At 50.5% G+C, this 25,427-nt stretch overlaps 1 protein-coding gene across 1 annotated transcript in view; it reads left to right on the forward strand.

The window, feature by feature from the left end:
• Positions 1-290: 290 nt before the first annotated feature.
• GFRA1 (GDNF family receptor alpha 1) overlaps positions 291-25,427 on the forward strand; it is a 161,776-nt gene continuing 136,639 nt past the window's right edge. Inside the window, exons 1-2 of the mRNA XM_040434699.1 lie at positions 291-513; positions 10,743-11,045. Coding sequence (XP_040290633.1) covers positions 474-513; positions 10,743-11,045 — 343 coding nt within the window. The 5' untranslated portion in view covers positions 291-473. The remainder of the gene's footprint in view (positions 514-10,742; positions 11,046-25,427) is intronic.

Genomic DNA, 25,427 nt, shown 5'->3' on the forward strand with positions numbered 1-25,427 from the left:
GTCTCTGCACACACAGCAGAGCTCCTCTGCCCCCCAGTCTCTGCACACACAGCAGAGCTCCTCTGCCCCCCAGTCACACACAGCAGAGCTCCTCTGCCCCCCAGTCTCTGCACACACAGCAGAGCTCCTCTGCCCCCCAGTCTCTGCACACACAGCAGAGCTCCTCTGCCCCCCACTATTATCCCGAGCTCTGTCTGTAGCCCCGCCCATTCCCCCGTGACCCCGCCCCTCCCGCGCAGGCCCCGCCCCCGGTCCTGGCCGCTCCGCTCACTAGTCCTCGGCTGCGCTCTCCGTGCGGTTGCAGCTCCAGCTTCTGCTCCTGGATTTGCAGGTTGGATTGTATCGGGGGTCGCACTGTGAGTGCTGCCTGGACCCCTCCGGGCTCTTCCTTCTCTTTCGGAGGATAGGAACTTGTGGGATGTGGATGTTGTTACCTGCTGAGCCCGTCTGGGATCTGTGACTGAGCGGGGACCATGCTGGGTGTCACCCTGTACCTGCTGCTGCCTCTGATGGGTGAGTGTCAGTCTCTGTACCATGCATGTGTGTGGGCATCACCAAGACAGGGCAGGGACGGGGTGCAGGGGGTCCCAGAATGAAGTGATCAGGGACTGGGTGCAGGGGGTCCCAGAATAAAGTCATCAGGGACTGGGTGCAGGGGGTCCTAGAATAAAGTGATCAGGGACTGGGTGCAGGGGTCCTAGAATAAAGTGATCAGGGACTGGGTGCAGGGGGTCCTAGAATAAAGTGATCAGGGACTGGGTGCAGGGGTCCTAGAATAAAGTCATCAGGGACTGGGTGCAGGGGGTCCCAGAATAAAGTGATCAGGGACTGGGTGCAGGGGGTCCCAGAATGAAGTGATCAGGTCAAGGACTGGGTGCAGGGGTCCTAGAATAAAGTCATCAGGGACTGGGTGCAGGGGGTCCCAGAATAAAGTCATCAGGGACTGGGTGCAGGGGGTCCCAGAATAAAGTCATCAGGGACTGGGTGCAGGGGGTCCCAGAATAAAGTCATCAGGGCAAGGGCTGGGTGCAGGGGGTCCCAGAATGAAGTCATCAGGGCAAGGACTGGGTGCAGGGGGTCCCAGAATAAAGGGATCAGGGTAAGGACTGGGTGCAGGGGGTCCTAGAATAAAGGGATCAGGTTAAGGACTGGGTGCAGGGGGTCCTAGAATAAAGGGATCAGGTTAAGGACTGGGTGCAGGGGGTCCTAGAATGAAGTGATCAGGGCAAGGACTGGGTGCAGGGGGTCCTAGAATGAAGTGATCAGGGTAAGGACTGGGTGCAGGGGGTCCTAGAATAAAGGGATCAGGGTAAGAACTGGGTGCAGGGGGTCCTAGAATGAAGTGATCAGGGCAAGGACTGGGTGCAGGGGGTCCTAGAATGAAGTGATCAGGGCAAGGACTGGGTGCAGGGGGTCCTAGAATGAAGTGATCAGGGCAAGGACTGGGTGCAGAGGGTCCCTGCAAAGGAGATGGTTTCACAAAGTCATCCCAGGTAGAGACTGGATGCGGAAGACCCAGGGATGAAGCTAAGGACTGGAGATCAGTGATCAGTACAGGGATCCTTATATAAAGTGATCAGGGGGAAGGGTTACAGGATAACTATATATAAAGTGATCAGGGACTGTTTTAAGGGGATCCCCATATAACTGAATCAGCCCAGGGACTTGGAGCAGGAGATTGGATCGGACGAGGACTGGAGACCTGTGTGTAAAGTAATAGGCGCTGGAGACAGGAGATTGTTATATTGTCATAAGGGCGGCAACTGGGTGCAGGAGATCTGTGTATAAGTGATCGGCTCAAGGACCTGGTGCATGAGGTTCCTGTATAATGTTATTGGGACAGAGACTGCGTGCAGGAGATCCCTCCATGGGGTGATCAGGACTGGGTGCAGGAGATCCCTCCATGGGGTGATCAGGACTGGGTGCAGGAGATCCCTCCATGGGGTTATCAGGACTGGGTGCAGGAGATCCCTCCATGGGGTGATCAGGACTGGGTGCAGGAGATCCCTCCATGGGGTGATCAAGACTGGGTGCAGGAGATCCCTCCATGGGGTGATCAGGACTGGGTGCAGGAGATCCCTCCATGGGGTGAACAGTGCTGGGTGCAGGAGATCCCTCCATGGGGTGATCAGAACTGGGTGCAGGAGATCCCTCCATGGGGTGATCAGGACTGGGTGCAGGAGATCCCTCCATGGGGTGAACAGTGCTGGGTGCAGGAGATCCCTCCATGGGGTGATCAGGACTGGGTGCAGGAGATCCCTCCATGGGGTGATCAGGTCTGGGTGCAGGAGCTCCCTCCATGGGGTGATCAGGTCTGGGTGCAGGAGATCCCTCCATGGGGTGATCAGGTCTGGGTGCAGGAGATCCCTCCATGGGGTGATCAGGACTAGGTGCAGGAGATCCCTCCATGGGGTGATCAGGACTGGGAGCAGGAGATCCCTCCATGGGGTGATCAGGATTGGGTGCAGGAGATCCCTCCATGGGGTGATCAGGATTGGGTGCAGGAGATCCCTCCATGGGGTGATCAGGTCTGGGTGCAGGAGATCCCTCCATGGGGTGATCAGGACTGGGTGCAGGAGATCCCTCCATGGGGTGATCCGGTCTGAGGGGAGGGATCCCAGTGTATTGGTGGGGCACTGGGGGGATATGTTATTTTCCTCCTCTGGTCCTCAATATATGACGCAGGTTGTCGGGGGCCCAGGATCTTGGGTCCCTCGTCTCTTTATAACCCAGAATTCCGGCTGTTTATTATCAAAGTCTGTTACTGGGGGCCCCTCCTGGGGTTCACTGTGGCCCCTGTGTATAATGTACCGCGGATTAGTTGGATTCTTCATGCAGGAGATTTTGCTGGTCAATTAGAAGTGATTCCAGTGCAGAATAAAACAACTGGTGGAAACAAAAATCACAGATGATTCAGATTATACGCAGACTCGTCTCATCTCCAGATTATACGCAGACTCGTCTCATCTCCAGATTATACGCAGACTCGTCTCATCTCCAGATTATACGCAGACTCGTCTCATCTCCAGATTATACGCAGACTCGTCTCATCTCCAGATTATACGCAGACTCGTCTCATCTCCAGATTATACGCAGACTCGTCTCATCTCCAGATTATACGCAGACTCGTCTCCTCTACAGATTATACGCAGACTCGTCTCATCTCCAGATTATACGCAGACTCGTCTCATCTCCAGATTATACGCAGACTCGTCTCATCTCCAGATTATACGCAGACTCGTCTCATCTCCAGATTATACGCAGACTCGTCTCATCTCCAGATTATACGCAGACTCGTCTCATCTCCAGATTATACGCAGACTCGTCTCATCTCCAGATTATACGCAGACTCGTCTCATCTCCAGATTATACGCAGACTCGTCTCATCTCCAGATTATACGCAGACTCGTCTCATCTCCAGATTATACGCAGACTCGTCTCATCTCCAGATTATACGCAGACTCGTCTCATCTCCAGATTATACGCAGACTCGTCTCATCTCCAGATTATACGCAGACTCGTCTCATCTCCAGATTATACGCAGACTCGTCTCATCTCCAGATTATACGCAGACTCGTCTCATCTACAGATTATACGCAGACTCGTCTCATCTCCAGATTATACGCAGACTCGTCTCATCTACAGATTATACGCAGACTCGTCTCATCTCCAGATTATACGCAGACTCGTCTCATCTCCAGATTATACGCAGACTCGTCTCATCTCCAGATTATACGCAGACTCGTCTCATCTCCAGATTATACGCAGACTTGTCTCATCTACAGATTATACGCAGACTTGTCTCATCTACAGATTATACGCAGACTTGTCTCATCTACAGATTATACGCAGACTCGTCTCATCTACAGATTATACGCAGACTCGTCTCATCTACAGATTATACGCAGACTTGTCTCATCTACAGATTATACGCAGACTTGTCTCATCTACAGATTATACGCAGACTTGTCTCATCTACAGATTATACGCAGACTTGTCTCATCTACAGATTATACGCAGACCTGTCTCATCTACAGATTATACGCAGACTTGTCTCCTCTACAGATTGTATGCAGACTTACTCTGGGATTATAGACATGCATAGATTTGTATCTGTATTGTGGATGTAACGGGACAAATAGTGCAATGTTCTGCAGGGAGTCTACAAACTCCTGCAGCTGTGGCCCCTAGATCTGGCTCCAATGTGGGAGGTTTTCTGGAGCTGCTGAGGTTAGAGCCCTGTTCAGTCATCGCTAGATTGTAACTGCGACGGCTTTCGTCTGATGTCCATACAAGGTATCCTAGAGGGCCCCCCACCCGGCAGAAGAGGTGGAGGGTTGACCCCAGGAGAGGAGGTGGAGGGTGACCCCAGTCCCCCCCCCCCCCCCCCGGCAGAGGAGGTGCAGTGTGACCCCAGCAGAGGAGGTGACCCCAGCCCCCCAGCACAGGAGGTGGAGGGTTGACCCCAGGAGAGGAGGTGGAGGGTGACCCCAGTCTTCCCCGGCAGAGGAGGTGCAGTGTGACCCCAGCCCCCCAGCACAGGAGGTGGAGGGTTGACCCCAGGAGAGGAGGTGGAGGGTGACCACAGTCCCCCCCGGCAGAGGAGGTGCAGTGTGACCCCAGCAGAGGAGGTGACGCCAGCCCCCCATATTCATGCTGCAGACAGGGAGACCTTGTGGAGCTTGGTGTATTTACCCAGCGCCATCTGCTCCTTTCTGCTCCGCACTGTGGGGACTGCACACTGATTAATGGGGCTTCTCTGCTGGACTTGGCAGGGTTCGGGCAGTGTCTGGGTTACAAGTTTGGCTTCTTATACTGAGAAAAGTGACTGGCTTCCTTCCTGGCTTCTGTGCAGCTTTCTGTGGGGGTGGGGGGCTTAATTGGCTAATTGTGGGGCAGTGCCCTCCACATGTACAGGGGAGATGACAGCATGCTCTGCAATGTGTATGGTAGGTGCAGTGAGCAGAGGGGCCTGCAGGGGTCCTTCTACTGCCTCTGCCTGGCACTAGTGACTCTGTGGCCCCTGCCCGTCGTCTGTTCCTTTTATAGAGGGTTATTTATTGGGTTCCCTCTGCAGTGTGCCCTGCTCCTCAGCTCCTGTAGCCTCCTGGTTCTTGTGGTGGACATGGCGTCTTGAGTAATATCCTCTTACTTTGGGTCACAGAGTAAATATTTAAGTAAAACATGTTTTCTCTGATCCCAACGTCATTTCCATATTGATATCTGCCAAGGTCTGAAAAAGGCGAATGTTCTTGTGTGATGAGCCGGTGGTGTCCTGCCGTCTGAAAGGAACTGGAGTTACATGTCAAAGTCTAAAATGTGGGGATGGGGCTCTAAAAAGAGGGCATAAAGCCTTGGGAGAGAGGCCCACAACACATCACTGGAGAATTATCCTCTGGAGATGGAGGCGTCCACTGGTAATGAAGTGTCTAGAGACTGGAGACGTCCACTGTATCGCTGAAAAATGGAGAAGACGGATGATGGAGGCCAAGGAGCAAATGGTTCTTAGAGTATGGAGGCAGCATCTTAGAAGTGAGTATCTAGAAGATTGGAGGCCTCCATTATAAAATGTGTCTCTAGGGCAATGGATGCCATGCCACTAATGGAGGAGTGGAGGCCACCAGTCTTGGAGGCTCAGGACAGTGGAGAAGATCACTGAGAAATGTCTTTGGGGATGTGGAGGATACCTCAAGACTATGAAGGAGATCACTGGAAAATGTCTCTGAGACCATGGAATACTGTGATCAGGGGCGAGTGTGGCGGCCATCATGGGTGACTTATGTCTTCGAAGGACACCACACGTGTCTGGAAACGTGGAGAGCAGTGGGAATATGGTCAGCATCACTGGTGAATGGGGTCCTGGCAAACGCAGGACAGCACTGGGAAATGAAGCTCTGCAGTATGGAGAACCCCACAGATATAAGAATGTTCGGGAGGATAGACGGGTAGAGAGGTCAGGCCACTAGTCAGTACTGTAGGGATATGGTCTCTGCCAATGGAGGACACCGCTGGAAATGTCAGATGGAGGACACTTATGGAAATTTCTCTCGTCACATGGAGGGCACCACTGGACATGCCTCTAGCAGATGGAGGGCACCCCTGGACATGCCTCTAGCAGATGGAGGGCACCCCTGGACATGCCTCTGGCAGATGGAGGACACCCCTGGACATGCCTCTAGCAGATGGAGGGCACCCCTGGACATGCCTCTAGCAGATGGAGGACACCCCTGGACATGCCTCTGGCAGATGGAGGACACCCCTGGACATGCCTCTGGCGGATGGAGGACACCCCTGGACATGCCTCTGGCGGATGGAGGACACCCCTGGACATGCCTCTGGCAGATGGAGGACACCCCTGGACATGCCTCTGGCAGATGGAGGACACCCCTGGACATGCCTCTGGCAGATGGAGGACACCCCTGGACATGCCTCTGGCAGATGGAGGACACCCCTGGACATGCCTCTGGCAGATGGAGGACACCCCTGGACATGCCTCTAGCAGATGGAGGGCACCCCTGGACATGCCTCTAGCAGATGGAGGGCACCCCTGGACATGCCTCTAGCAGATGGAGGACACCCCTGGACATGCCTCTGGCAGATGGAGGACACCCCTGGACATGCCTCTGGCAGATGGAGGACACCCCTGGACATGCCTCTAGCAGATGGAGGACACCCCTGGACATGCCTCTAGCAGATGGAGGACACCCCTGGACATGCCTCTAGCAGATGGAGGGCACCCCTGGACATGCCTCTAGCAGATGGAGGACACCCCTGGACATGCCTCTAGCAGATGGAGGACACCCCTGGACATGCCTCTAGCAGATGGAGGACACCCCTGGACATGCCTCTAGCAGATGGAGGACACCCCTGTAACTGCCTCTAGCAGATGGAGGACACCCCTGTAACTGCCTCTAGCAGATGGAGGACACCCCTGTAACTGCCTCTAGCAGATGGAGGACACCCCTGTAACTGCCTCTAGCAGATGGAGGACACCCCTGTAACTGCCTCTAGCAGATGGAGGACACCCCTGGACATGCCTCTAGCAGATGGAGGGCACCCCTGGAAATGTCTGACCACTAATGGTGAAGGTTCCTGGGAAGAAGTCTTTGGGAATATGAAGTTAGTGGTTGGTCATTGTCTCCTGGAATCCATCCCTCACCCGACAGATTGGTCTCTGAGCAGATGGGGGATATAACTGATTTGGGGGACTCTTCCAAGATTTTTCTGCAGTGTCTTTATCTCGGCAGCACATTTCCATGGGGTTTTAGGTGTTGTTCTATGTCAGGAGACCCCCCTAGTTCTATGTCAGGAGACCCCCTCCCTGGGTCAGTCTCCATTTCTGTGAGGTCCCCAATATACACCCACCTAAAGAATTATTAGGAACACCTGTTCTATTTCTCATTAATGCAATTATCTAGTCAACCAATCGCATGGCAGTTGCTTCAATGCATTTCGGGGGGTGCTCCTGGTCAAGACAATCTCCTGAACTCCAAACTGAATGTCAGAATGGGAAAGAAAGGTGATTTAAGCAATTTTGAGCGTGGCGTGGTTGTTGGTGCCAGACGGGCCGTTCTGAGTATTTCACAATCTGCTCAGTTACTGGGATTTTCACGCACAACCATTTCTAGGGTTTACAAAGAATGGTGTGAAAAGGGAAAAACATCCAGTATGCGGCCGTCCTGTGGGGAAAAATGCCTTGTGGATGCTAGAGGTCAGAGGAGAATGGGCCGACTGATTCAAGCTGATAGAAGAGCAACGTTGGCTGAAATAACCACTCGTTACAACCGAGGTCTGCAGCAAAGCATTTGTGAAGCCACAACACGCACAACCTTGAGGCGGATGGGCTACAACAGCAGAAGACCCCACCGGGTACCACTCATCTCCACTACAAATAGGAAAAAGAGGCTACAATCTGCACGAGCTCACCAAAATTGGACTGTTGAAGACTGGAAAAATGTTGCCTGGTCTGATGAGTCTCGATTTCTGCTGAGACATTCAAATGGTAGAGTCCGAATTTGGCGTAAACAGAATGAGAACATGTATCCATCCTCTGGCTACTTCCAGCAGGATAATGCACCATGTCACAAAGCTCCAATCATCTCACATTGGTTTCTTGAACATGACAATGAGTTCACTGTACTAAAATGGCCCCACAGTCACCAGATCTCAACCCAATAGAGCATCTTTGGGAGGTGGTGGAACGGGAGCTTCGTGCCCTGGATGTGCATCCTTCAAATCTCCATCAACTGCAAGATGCTATCCTATCAATATGGGCCAACATTTCTAAAGAATGCGATCAGCACCTTGTGGAATCAATGCCACGTAGAATTAAGGCAGTTCTGAAGGCAAAAGGGGGTCCAACACCGTATTAGTATGGTGGCACTAATAATTCTTTAGGTCAGTGTATGTGATACAGCTGGACTCTGGTTAGAGGTTGTCCTCTCATCCTGTCTTAGACGTTCTGCAGCTGCTCCCCTCATAGACAGGGGAACATGCGCCCCCCCCCGCCCCCCCCCCCCCCCCCATCCCAGATGTCTCCTCCCTGTACAGGATCTCAGGCTGAATGTCTTCCCCTTTCTGATTATTCCATTTCTTGCAGCCAGAGGGCGCTGTAGACCAGGTGGAGGCCATCAGGTCCGATTAGCAGATGTTATTTGGGGTCTTTTTATTCTTTTTGGAAATGACCTCTATTGTATTATTGGCTGTGGGAGGATTATTTACCGTAATGTTACAGAGGGGGCAGCCCCAGTATACAAACACGTACGTGGCATCCAGGATGATGGGAGTGATAGACTGTGGGATAGGGATATTAAATGTAACCTCCGGGGACACAGATAATGAGAGTGATACATTGTATATGTGCTAGGCAGGGTAGATTGTGAGCTTATGGTGTCTGGGATGATGGGAGTGATACATTGTGTGTGAGGCAGGGGTTTTGGATTATGAGCTCCGTCAGACAGGGATGATGGGAGTGATAGATTGTGATTTGGATTATGAGGATGGGGCTCCTCCTGTGACTGATTTCTGGGGCCTGAATGAGATGAGGTTGTGTTGAGTCTTCCCAGGTTATCGTCCCGAAGGACCCGACTACTGGAGAACAATAGGGACTTGTGTGGGGTCCTCCACAAATCCCAGCGTACATCCCCTCGGATCCCCGACTGCCAGTCTTCTGTATTCACCTCTGAGGTCATGACCAGTCATATTCCATATCATTTAGAATTCATTGTAGAATAGTTAATAGTCATGATGAGGGTTGTAGTCCTTACTGCTCATTGTACATGATGATAAGGCTGTGACTCAGCAGAGTCCCTGGAATCTATGAGATTCTTGGCAGGTGGACGCTGCAGATGACGCCATCATACACGGTGAGCTCATCGGATGGCCGTACACAGGGTCCTGTCATCTGATGACTTTGTGCCGTGTACACGGTGGTGACCGTGGATGATGTGGTCACGTCATGTGACTCGTGTGCCAAACATGTCGCACGTCACTGATTTCGGTGCTTTCCTAACGCCCCTCACATGCATCTCCTGACCGAGAGGATAGAGCCTGGCGTTCCGACAGGTCACGTTTCCTTGAGGCCTAGTAACAGCAAGCAAGGAAGGGAAAACAAAACACAAACAAGCGCGACACTTAACTTCTGTAGTGATGGATGAGAAGGAACACCAGAGACAACCTTGCGCCAGCTCTGCCAAACCCAAATGAAGCCATCTACCGCGCAGTCAGAAGGGTGGGGCAACACTAAGTAGGGTAGAGTAATGAGTACTAAGCTACACCTGAAACAAACACTGAATAAAGAGTAATCAAAGAGGCTGTTAGATTCCTCCACGTTCCGCCAGTCTCCTTGATCTCCTGACATCTGTCACAGAAGGGACCGTGACCAGATCTCTGCTTACTGTCAGTGAATGGGGTCATTCTTGTTTGAGGGTTTGTATCCAGTGTAGACGATCCTCTGAGGGGTAAACAAAGCAGTGCAAACCTCTCTCCTGCTGTGATGGTTTGTTACAATGTATCAGTGCAGCCTGGAAGTGATAGTACTTGTATGTCACCGTGAGAGCCATGGCTGCTGCCCCAGTGACGGTCTGGTCCCCGTTCCCAGGAAGTTTTGAAGTTGAGATGAGGTTGTCATGGTGGTATCTGAGATGATGGGAGTTGCAGTAAGTGTAATGTCCATCATATTGATAGATTTGGCGTCTATCGATGTAATTAGGCTGGAGTCGTTACTGGAGTAACAAACCCGTAATGCTTGGAGGAATAGCGAAATTCTTTTTTGGGTGAAGTGACCCTGGTGTATTAGTATCACTGCTGGTACCCCTGAAGAAGGAGGAATATCCAGCTTTAAGCAAATTTCTGTCTGGGAACACAATTTTTTTATTTTTATCTTTTTTTAATTATCTTTATAACGGACAGAGCTGCTGTATTCTGATACACAGCTCCAAACTCCCAGCATAGACACATTCTACCACCATTCTGATAGCATTCTGCCACCACTAGAGGGAGCTCATCAGCGCGCTGCAGACTACCCACGGCACTCAGTATACATTGAGCTCCCTCTAGTGGTGGTTGCAGACTGGCTGTTAACCTGGCCGGCGTTTTCTTCTTCACACGTGGCGGTTCAGCCGCTCCAGTGTCCCCTGCAGTCCTGTTAATGCTGTTGCTGCTGAGTCTGCAGATGCTGGGACTCTCCCTACGACGGTATTAACGCTCTTTATGTCACCTTGTGTCTCTCTTTGCTGCCGTAGATGCCGTTCTGTCTGCTGAGTTGAGGCGACTGCCATCTGGGGACCGACTGGACTGTGTAAAAGCCAACGAGCAGTGCCTGAAAGAGGCTGAATGCAGCGCCAAATACAGGACTCTGCGCCAGTGCGTGGCCGGAAAAGAGACCAACTTCAGCAAAGTCACCGGCCTGGAGGCCAAAGACGAGTGCAAGAACGCCACCGAGGCGCTGAAACAAAAGTCCCTGTACAACTGCCGCTGTAAACGAGGAATGAAGAAAGAAAAGAACTGTCTGCGGATATACTGGAGCATGTACCAGATCCTGCAGGGTAGGTACCCTGCATGTCCTGCCCGCTGTGCCAATATATCATCAGCTAGGCAAGGGTGGGCCATAGCGTGGACTAGAGGGGGACCTATCAATTCACTAAGAACAAGGTACGAGGCGAGGGGCACCTCATGCCTCAATGTCGTTAGCAGTTCCTAGTAAATTGCTAGGCCCACATGTGGCAGTCTGCACTGACCAGTAGGGGCTTCAAAATTAACAACTGAAGTGGCCTTCAAAGGGTTAATTGTTCTACAGGAAGCTGCACTGTTATACGCTGAGGCTAGCTCACCTGCCGTTATATACTGCTCTGTGAGGGCCCCAGAGGCCTGTCCACCCCCGGCCCCGCACTGTTATACGCTGAGGCTAGCTCACCTGCCGTTATATACTGCTCTGTGAGGGCCCCAGAGGCCTGTCCACCCCCGGCCCCGCACTGTTATACGCTGAGGCTAGCTCACCTGCCGTTATATACTGCTCTGTGAGGGCCCCAGAGGCCTGTCCCCCCCCGGCCCTGCACTGGTATAGGCTGAGGCTAGCTTACCTGCCGTTATATACTGCTCTCTGAGGGCCCCAGAGGCCTGTCCACCCCCGGCCCCGCACTGTTATACGCTGAGGCTAGCTCACCTGCCGTTATATACTGCTTATATCATGCACACTGCTTGTAAAGTATGATATATGTTATGTTGGTGTATTGTGTTATACTGGTGGTATGCTGTTGTACATATAGTGTGCATTACATACTGGACCAGCGTGACTTTATTATACGTCAAGAAAGTATATAATGTATACTGATCTGACGACGTGATTATGTGATATAGCTGATTATAATATACTGCTCACATATAACAACTGATCGCCTTATTATACACTGGATCTATGTGGTATTACTGATCGCTGATACCTTATTATACACTGGATCTATGTGGCATAACTGGTCGCTGATACCTTATTATATACTGGATCTATGTGGTATTATAACTGGTCGCTGATACCTTATTATATACTGGATCTATGTGGTATAACTGATTGCTGATATTATAATATACTGCTCACATATTACAACTGGTCGCTGATACCTTATTATACACTGGATCTATGTGGTATAACTGGTCGCTGATTCCTTATTATATACTGGATCTATGTGGTATTATAACTGGTCGCTGATACCTTATTATATACTGGATCTATGTGGTATAACTGATTGCTGATATTATAATATACTGCTCACATATTACAACTGGTCGCTGATACCTTATTATACACTGGATCTATGTGGTATAACTGGTCGCTGATACCTTATTATATACTGGATCTATGTGGTATTACTGATCGCTGATACCTTATTATACACTGGATCTATGTGGTATTATAACTGGTCGCTGATTCCTTATTATACACTGGATCTATGTGGTATAACTGATTGCTGATATTATAATATACTGCTCACATATTACAACTGGTCGCTGATACCTTATTATATACTGGATCTATGTGGTATAACTGGTCGCTGATACCTTATTATACACTGGATCTATGTGGTATTACTGATCGCTGATACCTTATTATATACTGGATCTATGTGGTATTATAACTGGTCGCTGATACCTTATTATACACTGGATCTATGTGGTATAACTGGTCGCTGATTCCTTATTATACACTGGATCTATGTGGTATTACTGATCGCTGATACCTTATATACTGGATCTATGTGGTATTACTGATCGCTGATACCTTATTATATACTGGATCTATGTGGTATAACTGATTGCTGATATTATAATATACTGCTCACATATTACAACTGGTCGCTGATACCTTATTATATACTGGATCTATGTGGTATTACTGATCGCTGATACCTTATTATATACTGGATCTATGTGGTATAACTGATTGCTGATATTATAATATACTGCTCACATATTACAACTGGTCGCTGATACCTTATTATACACTGGATCTATGTGGTATTACTGATCACTGATACCTTATTATATACTGGATCTATGTGGTATTACTGATCGCTGATACCTTATTATATACTGGATCTATGTGGTATAACTGGTCGCTGATACCTTATTATATACTGGATCTATGTGGTATTACTGATCGCTGATACCTTATATACTGGATCTATGTGGTATTACTGATCGCTGATACCTTATTATATACTGGATCTATGTGGTATAACTGGTCGCTGATTCCTTATATACTGGATCTATGTGGTATAACTGGTCGCTGATACCTTATTATACACTGGATCTATGTGGTATAACTGGTCGCTGATACGTTATTTTTTACTGCTTTTATCCTCTTAATGTGTATGAAGGATTTGAGTGTTTTCAGAGGAAACAGGAGCAGTATAGTGAATAAGTGCTGCCCCCGATTAGGTGCTCACCGGGTGCTGGGTGTCTGCATCAGCGGGGTCACCCGTCGGGGGCTCAGTAACAGGCCGGTTTCATTCATTGTCAATTAAGACGGGTTGAAATGTTGAAGTCTGCGACGCTGATCCTGACCTCTGACCCTGCAGGCGGCTGCTGAATGTCAGGAGCATTGGGGCCCCCGGTGAATGCGCCTCACACATCGCTGACATCAAGATGCCTATTCACCAAGCAGGGCCGAGGCCTCATGATTTAATTTGCCATGTGCTGCACGTGTAAGATCTGGCCGTTCTGAGGAACAGATGGCTTTTACCCACCAGCACCCCAGAGACGACCTGTCCACCCCGATGTCACCCCGCAGCCAGGTCTCCCAGGAGTGAGTGCAGCTCTGGAGTATACTGCAGGATGTAACTCGGGATCAGTAATGTATGTACACAGTGACTGCACCAGCAGAGTAGTGAGTGCAGCTCTGGAGTATAATACAGGATGTAACTCAGGATCAGTAGAGGATAAGTAATGTATGTACACAGTGACTGCCCCAGCAGAATAGTGAGTGCAGCTCTGGAGTATAATACAGGATGTAACTCAGGATCAGTACAGGATAAGTAATGTATGTACACAGTGACTGCACCAGCAGAATAGTGAGTGCAGCTCTGGAGTATAATACAGGATGTAACTCAGGATCAGTACAGGATAAGTAATGTATGTACACAGTGACTGCACCAGCAGAATAGTGAGTGCAGCTCTGGAGTATAATACAGGATGTAACTCAGGATCAGTACAGGATAAGTAATGTATGTACACAGTGACTGCACCAGCAGAATAGTGAGTGCAGCTCTGGAGTATAATACAGGATGTAACTCAGGATCAGTACAGGATAAGTAATGTATGTACACAGTGACTGTACCAGCAGAATAGTGAGCGCAGCTCTGGAGTATAATACACGGATGTAACTCAGGATCAGTACAGGATAAGTAATGTATGTACACAGTGACTGCACCAGCAGAATAGTGAGTGCAGCTCTGGAGTATAATACAGGATGTAACTCAGGATCAGTACAGGATAAGTAATGTATGTACACAGTGACTGCACCAGCAGAATAGTGAGTGCAGCTCTGGAGTATAATACAGGATGTAACTCAGGATCAGTACAGGATAAGTAATGTATGTACACAGTGACTGCACCAGCAGAATAGTGAGTGCAGCTCTGGAGTATAATACAGGATGTAACTCAGGATCAGTACAGGATAAGTAATGTATGTACACAGTGACTGCACCAGCAGAATAGTGAGTGCAGCTCTGGAGTATAATACAGGATGTAACTCAGGATCAGTACAGGATAAGTAATGTATGTACACAGTGACTGCACCAGCAGAATAGTGAGCGCAGCTCTGGAGTATAATACACGGATGTAACTCAGGATCAGTACAGGATAAGTAATGTATGTACACAGTGACTGCACCAGCAGAATAGTGAGTGCAGCTCTGGAGTATAATACAGGATGTAACTCAGGATCAGTACAGGATAAGTAATGTATGTACACAGTGACTGCACCAGCAGAATAGTGAGTGCAGCTCTGGAGTATAATACAGGATATAACTTAATGATTTTCCTATTTCATGACGTAAAGTCATAGTTTTATTAAAGACACGGAGGCGAGTATTGCTTCGTATTGCTTTCTCCTTCTTTACTGAACCACCAATAGCAGCAAAGAGCAAAAAAATTTACATATAAGGAACCATAGCAACCAAGGTCCCTCCCCACTGGCCCCTATAATAGGCCTCTCTTCCTCTGTGACTTCCTCTTTCTTTGAACCTCTGGTGCTGACATCCCGAACATCCCAACTGTAACTCCGAACCGAACCGACATCACGAACATCACAACGATGACTCCAAACTTCAACTGGAACAGACAGTCCAACGCCCAGAAGCGTAATCAACTAGCCAACCAGGCTAAACTGTAGAACATATCCTCCGGAAAACACGGCATCCTGTAACGGAAAGACTTCATCCTGGAAAATAAAACAGACCATAGGCCTAGGTGAAACAACATCTCCAGACAGAATGTCCAGACGCCACCTTCGCCACTGGAAAAACAGGTGACAAGTGACCGAACACAATAAGAATTGTAATAAATAACATGAAATACAATGTCAATGCAAGAACATTAGGACAATAAACCTAAAACATAATAACTTCAAAGGTTAATAATACCTAGAGATAATGATACATGACCTCTGTAACAAAAACTGCGAGAAAAACCCCAAGGGAGGGAATAGGGTGGGCAATACTCGCCTCCGTGTCTTTAATAAAACTATGACTTTACGTCATGAAATAGGAAAATCATTAAGTTTTACAGCAAGACACGGAGGCTTCGTATTGCAAGTTCAAAGCCCGTCAATGATTGAAGCAAATAAATTAGGTGGAGGACGGAAATAGAACTCCCTGAACGTGGTAACATTGGACCAATCAGCCAGGCGCATAACATCCTCTAATCTGGCACCCGACACCGCCAAGGCGGTGGCAGAGGCCCCACGCGCAGAATGGGCCGTGAAGACAGACGTGTCCACACCCGCTAATGACATGACCCATTTAAGCCAGCGTGCTAACGTGGGGCTAGAAACCGGTCCAAAAGGATGACGAATAGAAATGAACAGCTGAGAACTGTTCGGAGACCGATGCGCCAGAGTCCTGGACTCGTATTCTTTAAGGCACGCCACTGGACATAAGATCGGAGAGTCAGGAAAACTGGGGTAGGACACGAAACGTATGTTGGTCTTCGTGCGACGCGAGATGTTGAAAGTAACCCCCTCCGGGGTAAAGGAACGCGCGTCGTGATCAAGAGCCCTCACATCTGAGACCCTCTTGCACGAAATAAGGCAAAATAACGTCAAAAGCTTAGCTGACAATTGCCTAATTGTGAGGTCAGAGTTCCCGGGCCAGGAGGACAAGAAGGTAAGGACCAGGGCCACGTCCCATGTTGTGGAAAAACGAGGACGCGGAGGGCGAGATAAACGAGCCCCCCTTAAAAGGCGAGAAACAGACGGATGTTGGCCAGCCGCGACTCCCTCGAAGCCCGCATGGGTAGAAGAGATAGCGGACCTAAAAAGGTTAATGGTCCGATATGCCTTCCCCGCCTCGAAGAGAGAGGTGAGAAACTCTAGCAGATGGGTTACAGGTGCCGAAACGGGATCCAAGTCCCGTTCCACGCACCAGTTAGCCCAAGTTCTCCAGGCTGCCCGGTACGACTTCCTAGTGCCGGGAGCCCATGCACTGTCCAATAACTGTCGAGTTGCTGCCGAAATTCCCTCGAACGATCCAGGTGTCCGGAGATCCGGCATGCCAGCAGCCGCAGGGAACCGTCGAGTAGAAGGGGATGTTGTAGTCCCAGAGGGTTGTGGAGGAGATCCGATCGGGTCGGGAGAAGTACAGGAATCTCCACTAGAATCCTCAGCAACGACGGGAACCAGACCTGAGACCCCCAGAATGGTACCACAAGAACTAGGTCCGCCTGCTGACGAATCACCTGCAAGAGTGTCCTCGGAATCATCGAGAATGGTGGAAACGCGTACAGGCGGGACACCGACCAATCCTGGAGGAACGCATCCACTGCTAATGCTTCCGGGTCCGGACGCCAGCTGTAAAACCGGGTGAGCTGTCTGTTCAGCCGTGAAGCGAACAGGTCGATAGACATCGGACCCCACAATTCCGAGATAGCTGAGAAGACCAGAGGGTCCAATTGCCAATCGCTGCCATCCGATAGGTAGCGCGAGTTCCAATCCGCCTGGACGTTGTTCAGCCCCGGTAGGTACTCCGCCTGGACCATGATGTCTCTGGATAGGCAAAATGTCCAAAAGTCCTTGGCCAGACGAGCCAACGTCGCTGAGCGAGTACCCCCCAAACGGTTGACATACTGGACTGCTGATATATTGTCCATACGTAACTTGATGCAAGCGTTGGCGATCCCGTTGGAAAAACTCCTCGCCGCGAAAGATCCTGCCAGGAGCTCCAAAGCATTGATGTGCAGGAGGGACTCCTCCGCTGACCAGGGGCCTCCCGTAGATACACCATTGCAATGGGCGCCCCAACCCTGGAGGCTCGCATCTGATTCTATGGTCATTTCTGGCAGGGAGCCGAAAATCGCCCTGCCGTTCCACGCTTCCAGATTGGCTATCCACCAACTCAATTCCTCTCGGGCCTCCGAATCCAGGACCACCGCGTCCGCAAAGGATGCACCGGTCCGAAGATGGGCGATCTTCAGACGCTGGAGCGCACGGTAATGTAACGGAGCTGGAAACACCGCCTGGATGGACGAGGCTAACAGACCGATGATGCGAGCCAGATGACGCAATGAGAGATGGGGTATGAGAAGCGCATGTCTCAGTTCTTTGCGGATCGCCCGCAACTTTGCCGTCGGCAGACTGAGGGACTCCGAGAGAGAATCCACCGTGAATCCTAAGAATTCCATCCTCTGAGCCGGGATGAGGCAGGACTTCTCTATGTTGAGGAGGAATCCGAGATCTGAAAGCAAATCCGACGTCCACTGGAGATGTTCCAGTAACCCCACCCTGGATTCGTGCATCAGAAGGATGTCGTCCAGGTAAATGATTAGGCGGACGCCCCGAGTCCTCAACCATGACACGACCGGACGCAGCAACTTGGTGAAGCACCAAGGAGCTGACGACAGTCCGAATGGCAGACAGGTGAACCTCCAGACCTCGCCGTTCCACCAGAACTGGAGCAGGTCCCTGGAGTGAGTGGCCACTGGGACCGTCAGGTATGCATCCTTCAGGTCCAGCTTTACCATCCAGTCCCCAGGAACTAACAAGTCCCGAAGAAGATGGATCCCCTCCATTTTGAAATGCCGGTAGCGAACTACCGCATTCAGCGCGCGAAGATTGATGACTGGCCTCATCTGCCCGCCCTTCTTCTGAACGAGAAATATATTGCTGATCACAGTCCCCCGTGCAGGGGACGCTCGTTCTATTGCCCGCTTTTGTCTGAGGGAGCACAGCTCCGCGTCCACCAGAGCGCAATCTGGGTGTGACAGGGGGACCGGCGGGGGGGAGGGAATAAGGTAGGGAGACCCCGTGAGCTCTATGTGAAATCCCCTGACCGTGGACAGCACCCACGGGTCTGAGGTGATGAGACTCCAAGCATGAAAAAAGAGTCGGAGTCTGCCCCCTACACAAGGTACCATAGAATCCCCAAGCTGGGGAAGACTTACCCAAGGGTCTGCGATGGTTGGGGTTGCCCCGGAAGGAGCGAGAACGCCATTGATTTCCTCTGGAGGCGAAGAAGGGAGACGGATTACGTTGTTCTTGGAAAAATGGACGTTGTCCACCGGCACCTCTACTCGATCCTCGGGCCTGGAAACTAGCACGGCCGGACAGGCGGCCCCTACCACTGCCGGCCCGATGAGAGACCCGTCCCTGAAATACTCTGCGCATCGAACTTTGGGCCTTGTCAAGCGCAGTAAAGGTGCCCACAAAACGGCTCATGTCCTTAATGAAGGACTCGCCGAAAAGGAGGCCCTGGGCTTCCTTTCCCGCCTCAGTGAGCGCCAAATTAGCTAGCTTAGGGTCTATTTTAAATAAAATAGACTTGCGCCTCTCAATCGCCACTGCTGTATTGGCGTTACCGGTAAGGCATATGGCCCTCTGGGTCCAGCCCCGTAATTCCTCGGGGTCTATCAGGGATCCCTCATTCCTGGCTGACTCAGCCATCTCCAAGATCTTGGTCAGTGGACCAAGGACATCTAAGATCTTGTCCTGGCAGCTGCGGAGCGCTGAATCCAGTCCTTTTTTGGAGTTCCAGCCAGTTTTGGCCAGAAATTGAGCCATCTTGGGGTCCACAATTGGGGTCTCGCAGACCTTATTGGGCACCAATGGCCTGGGACACTCAGCTCTGAGTTTGTTGCGTGACTCGCGGGAAAGCGAGTGACGCACCCAGTGTTCCAAATAGGCCCCCACATGAGGGGAGGGGAGCCATTCCGCTGAACGCGGGTGATGTAAAGATTCAGGGTCGAACATAGGTTCACCTGAATCATCTAGTACCGCCACAGAGTGGGTAGCGTTAACAGGGGACACCACATCCTTGGCAGAGGAGGTCGCCGCAGCGGCAGCTGAGGGGCCCTGAACTGGGGGGGTGACCTCCTCCTCTGCCTCATAATCTATATCCGCAAATGCCTCCTCGTCTGAAGCTCTGTCGGAGTCAGACAATTCCGGTGATTGCGCTCTCGCGCATTTCCATGTCCGCGCCCGTTCTGCCTGGCGGGAAGAGGCCCTTTTCCGTGATCTAAGCACGGTCTCTGGGGTGGCAAGATGCGCACCAGTCAAAACCTCCTCTGTAATAGGAGGGTCATTGGAGGTAGGCTGCGGAGTGGCAATGGGGTCCTGCACAGGTACATTGGAAGGTGGGACGGACAGGGCATGAGTAATGGTTTGTGAAAGTATGGATGACATGGAGCCCATGGCTGCCATGATCGCATCCGATACCGAGCGCTGCAGGGCCAGGGCCTGAGCCTCCACCTGAGTGGAGATGGATCCCTCAGGGGGGGAGGGGGGCCTACTGGCAGCATGAGGGGAAGTAGGTACCGACATATCAGCAATCTGGCCTAGCTAAGGTGCAAAACCGTATAAATAAGCAACTCACTGAGCAGGGCAACGATCTATGGGAGAAGCGCTGGACGCTAGCTGGCAGAGGGAGCAGGAGCCGCCGACCGTGCTGAGTGCAGGAAGCGAATGACCGGAAGGGACAGGAGACGCTGAAGCTCCGCCCCCCCATAAGCCCGCGAATCGCGGCCGCCAACCGCAAGATGGCCGCCGAGATCTCGCGAGATCTCGCGGCCCCACTGCTCAGGAAGTGCCAGAGACGGCGCGGCAGCCAGCAGGGGCGGAGGACCCGCCCACCGAACACCGGGAACCGCACTAACCAACAGGTAGGACCATCTGGGTCCAAAATAAGTGGGTTGTGGTAGCGAACTCTCCCTGGATAAGGGAGAAGGGAAATGAAAGGGGGGAGACGCGGGGAAGCGGCAATGAAAGCAATCAAGCGCAGTGATAAGCGCAGGGAACCTAAACTATCAGTCCTAGAAATCGGTAAAAAGCATAAAGGAAAGGGAGCGCTGCAAGCAAGCAGGGTTAGTCACCCTGGGTAAACAGCGCAATATACATCAAACATCAATGACACAAGCATAGAAGAAGATGTACTTAGCTTGGTGGCAGCAGCAAAGAAAGAGGAAGTCACAGAGGAAGAGAGGCCTATTATAGGGGCCAGTGGGGAGGGACCTTGGTTGCTATGGTTCCTTATATGTAAATTTTTTTGCTCTTTGCTGCTATTGGTGGTTCAGTAAAGAAGGAGAAAGCAATACGAAGCAATACGAAGCCTCCGTGTCTTGCTGTAAAACTCAGGATCAGTGCAGGATAAGTAATGTATGTACACAGTGACTGCACCAGCAGAATAGTGAGTGCAGCTCTGGAGTATAATACAGGATGTAACTCAGGATCAGTACAGGATAAGTAATGCATGTACACAGTGACTGCACCAGCAGAATAGTGAGTGCAGCTCTGGAGTATAATACAGGATGTAACTCAGGATCAGTACAGGATAAGTAATGTATGTGTACAGTGACTGCACCAGCAGAATAGTGAGTGCAGCTCTGGAGTATGATATGTGGTGTGAATATGCACTATATTAGAAGATTGCAGGTGTCATCTTTTGGGAGGAATCGGTAATGATGACTAAAAGAAGCAGTTTTGCATCTGTGATTTTTCTAATAATTCCGTTGTGTATTTAGCTCCATTCACCTTGTGCCTGCTGGTACTTGTGGTTCATCAGCAATGACAGGAACAAGGTAAGTGTAGCCTCTGGGTTGGATGATGGCTGCCTTGTGGCCTGCGTTCTAGGCAAGTGGAGCTTTCTGCAACTTGTGGTTCTACAGCAGCTAAAGAATAGATGTTTGTCCTGAATCGCGGTGAGGGCCCGTGGCCCCATCGGGCTCCGTCAGGTGTAAATGTCATTGATTATTGCTGGTTTTCGGTTGGCGCTGGCCGGGAGCGGCAGCAGTGCATTAAGATGGCTGCATCCTCTGCGGTCGGTGCATTAAGAGGACCATAAAGAGCAGACGTGCGCTCCATCTCTCCGTTCTGTTGCTCCGAGTAAGTAATGTTTCCCCAGCTATACAAACCGCACTTAACCCCTTCAGGGCTGCGGCTCAGCCGTCTGGAATGACCATGGAACGCGTCAGGCCATTACTTCAGGTGTCTGTTCTATTCATGGGGAAAATCAATCGTATTGAGTAATGTCGGTCTGTGGAAGGAGGACCGCGCTCATGAGAAACCTTCACCGGATCCCACAGCGACCTGCAGGAGCCACGGGTCTCCAACCAAAAGTGTCAGGAGCTGGAGCAAGCAGGGGCCCGGCACAGGGCCCCACAAGATGCTGCCGTGTCAGGCCATGTTCTGAACCAGAGCTCATCCTTAGGGGAGGAGGAAGTATTAAAGGTCCCCGTCAGCAGGATTAACCCCATTATACCGCACATACTGCCCACTAGGGCTGTTCAGTGAAATCCGTGTTAGCTAATGAGGCGCTCAGTGATGGATGGACGTGGCCCCTGCTAATATATCCCCCCCCCCCGACTGAGTGAGCGCCACCTACAGGATGAGGGAATCTGCCCCGTGTCCGATAAAACCGCCCAGAACCTGAAAAACGGTGTAAACAGCCGGGCCGGTTACAGCCGTTAAAGGGGCATTTGGGCCACGATATGTGCTCAGTGTCAGAAAGGTGCGGGCCCCACCTCTGGGATCTACTCCCCCAGGGCCCCCAGAAGTGAACCGGGAGCGACCACCCTCTGTTCACCGCTGAAAATAGCCGCGCGTACTCCCATAGCTGTGAGTGGAGCGCACGCTGCGCATGTGTTCGGGGGCCCCTTCTGTAGATTGAAGCCGGTCTCAGGGACCCGCACCTATCTGACATTGATGGCTCTCCTAGCGATATCTCGTCGGTGTTACTTGTGCAGAAGGCGGGTCGTCCCAAATCCAGAGGTAACGGAGAATATGGGCCTGTATGGGCGGGGTTATGCCACAGTATAACGTCTGGCTCCCGCCGCGACATCCCGGAAATGACCTTTATTTGATGGGAGATTTCCAAGAATATGATGAGTAACGACCCGCGTGGAGGGAATCCCCCCAAGAGCAAGTCTGAAGCTGCCCAGGTGGGGTCCTCCTTTATTGTCAGACTTCCAAGTAGATGGAAGACCGCCACGTGGGTGGTCCAGGTCATACCGTGGCTAGACCCGTGGCCCGGACTGTAAGGAGCCGGACGGAGTGGAGGAGATGGGAGAAGTGAGCGCTTCCTGCGGGGGCGCACTCAACAAGGGGTGTGGCTTTTCAGAAAAAGGGCGGAGCCTGATTCACAATACAGTAAACCAGCTAACTGGTGGCGTACCCACTAGACGGTGTCACGCCGCGCCAGACATGTCAGCCGGCCACTGTGATAAATCTGGGGCGAGCCTGAGGGGTAATGTGTGAAGAGGCAACTGGTTGCGCTGTGTTTTTGGGGCATTTCCTTGATTTTAAGCTATTTTTCTTATAACTAATTTTACAAAATGTTGCACAAGTTACATGGTGGGGGTCATTCACTAAAGACTGGCGTTTCACAAGGGAACCTTAGTAGAAAGCTCGCTGTCATAGCATGCGACCAATTTAATAAAAGTCCCGGGCCTGCGATGTCCGTGCGCCAGAAACTCAGCCATAGTAGATGTCGCCTACAATTCACGACAGTTTTCAGAGGTAATTTACATTAAACGTGTCGGGCCACGGTAACCGCTCTGTAAAACATAAAAGGGTGGCGAATCTTTACTCCAAAAACCTGGTGTAAAGTCTTTGTAAATGACCCCAAGGTCTGATCTCATTTCTTACTGCGCCTCCGCCAGCTATAGATGTAGGTCGGATGGATCCAGGGCAGGTCCCACCTTCCCACGTTTTGCAGTCATCTCCTGTGGACGAGGTGTTTCTTCTACCGCCTTCGATACGTGTTTCATCTCTCCGACCCCGGATTGATCAAGATATGACCTACGGAAATGCCAAGCTGCAGACAACATGAGCGATCGATCAGCCTGAGGAGTCTGCATGTATTACAGCGAGGACGGCCGCCTCGTAGATGTATCCGCGACCCCCATTTACCTGGCGGGAGCCTTTTGTCTCCGTCCAGTATACCTCAGTACCTGGTTTCCGCTGTATGGGACAGCGCTGCAGACGTCTGTACGGAAAATGAAACGTATTCCTGTCCTTCCTCGGGATGGGAGAGCGCTGACAGCCGCCGGCTAACGAGGCTCAAACCCTGGACTGTCCGAAAGAGTGGGGGACACGATCCTCGCCAAGACTGATCATATGTATGCCATTCTGGGGGTCGGTTACTGCAGACTCTGGGTTCCCATGCCGTTCTTAGTAAGAACCCCGATGGCAGAAGATCTGACCAAATCCGCTGCACCGCGGAGCTGAAGTAGATGTCTGGTGTAATGGGAGCTGGTTTTCTGGTGCACATGTTGGTATAGGGTCGAGGGTGTCAGAAATGGCTAAAAAGTTGCTAATTTAGTTTCCAAATGGCACTTACAGCAAAATGTGCAATTTTTTTTTTTATAGAAAATAATTGGGGTAGTGTGTTAGTACATCCATTACCCCCTCTTTAACAGTATTACCATAATACCGCTATCCTGTGCCATGCTGATACATTGTAGTACTGTAGCTATATATACTATAACACCGCTATCCTACGCCGTGCCGATACATTGTATTATTACTATATATGTACTATAACACCGTATTACTGTAGCTGTATATGTTACTTTCCTGCACCGTGCTGATACATTTTATTATTACTATACAGTTGCAAGAAAAAGTATGTGAACCCTTTGGAATGATATGGATTTCTGGACAAATTGGTCATAAAATGTGATCTGATCTTCATCTAAGTCACAACAATAGACAATCACAGTCGGCTTAAACTAATAACACACAAAGAGTTAAATGTTACCATGTTTTTATTGAACACACCATGTAAACATTCACAGTGCAGGTGGAAAAAGTATGTGAACCCCTAGACTAATGACATCTCCAAGAGCTAATTGGAGTGAGGTGTCAGCCAACTGGAGTCCAATCAATGAGATGAGATTGGAGGTGTTGGTTACAGCTGCCCTGCCCTATAAGAAACACACACCAGTTCTGGGTTTGCTTTTCACAAGAAGCATTGCCTGATGTGAATGATGCCTCGCACAAAAGAGCTCTCAGAAGACCTACGATTAAGAATTGTTGACTTGCATAAAGCTGGAAAGGGTTATAAAAGTATCTCCAAAAGCCTTGCTGTTCATCAGTCCACGGTAAGACAAAGTGTCTATAAATGTAGAAAGTTCAGCACTGCTGCTACTCTCCCTAGGAGCGGCCGTCCTGTAAAGATGACTGCAAGAGCACAGCGCAGACTGCTCAATGAGGTGAAGAAGAATCCTAGAGTGTCAGCTAAAGACTTACAAAGTCTATGGCATATGCTAACATCCCTGTTAGCGAATCTACGATACGTAAAACACTAAACAAGAATGGATTTCATGGGAGGATACCACAGAGGAAGCCACTGCTGTCCAAAAAACACATTGCTGCACGTTTACAGTCTGCACAAGAGCACCTGGATGTTCCACAGCAGTACTGGCAAAATACTCTGTGGACAGATGGAACCAAAGTGGAGTTGTTTGGAAGAAACACACAAAACTATGTGTGGAGAAAAAGAGGCACAGCACACCAACATCAAAACCTCATCCCAACTGTGAAGTATGGTGGGGGGGGGGGGGGCATCATGGTTTGGGGCTGCTTTGCTGTGTCAGGGCCTGGACGGATTGCTATCATCGAAGGACAAATGAATTCCCAAGTTTATCAAGACATTTTGCAGGAGAACTTGAGGCCATCTGTCCACCAGCTGAAGCTCAACAGAAGATGGGTGTTGCAACAGGACAACGTCC

The sequence above is a fragment of the Bufo bufo genome, chromosome 6, assembly GCF_905171765.1.
Source record: "Bufo bufo chromosome 6, aBufBuf1.1, whole genome shotgun sequence".
Classification (NCBI taxonomy): Eukaryota; Metazoa; Chordata; class Amphibia; order Anura; family Bufonidae; genus Bufo; species Bufo bufo.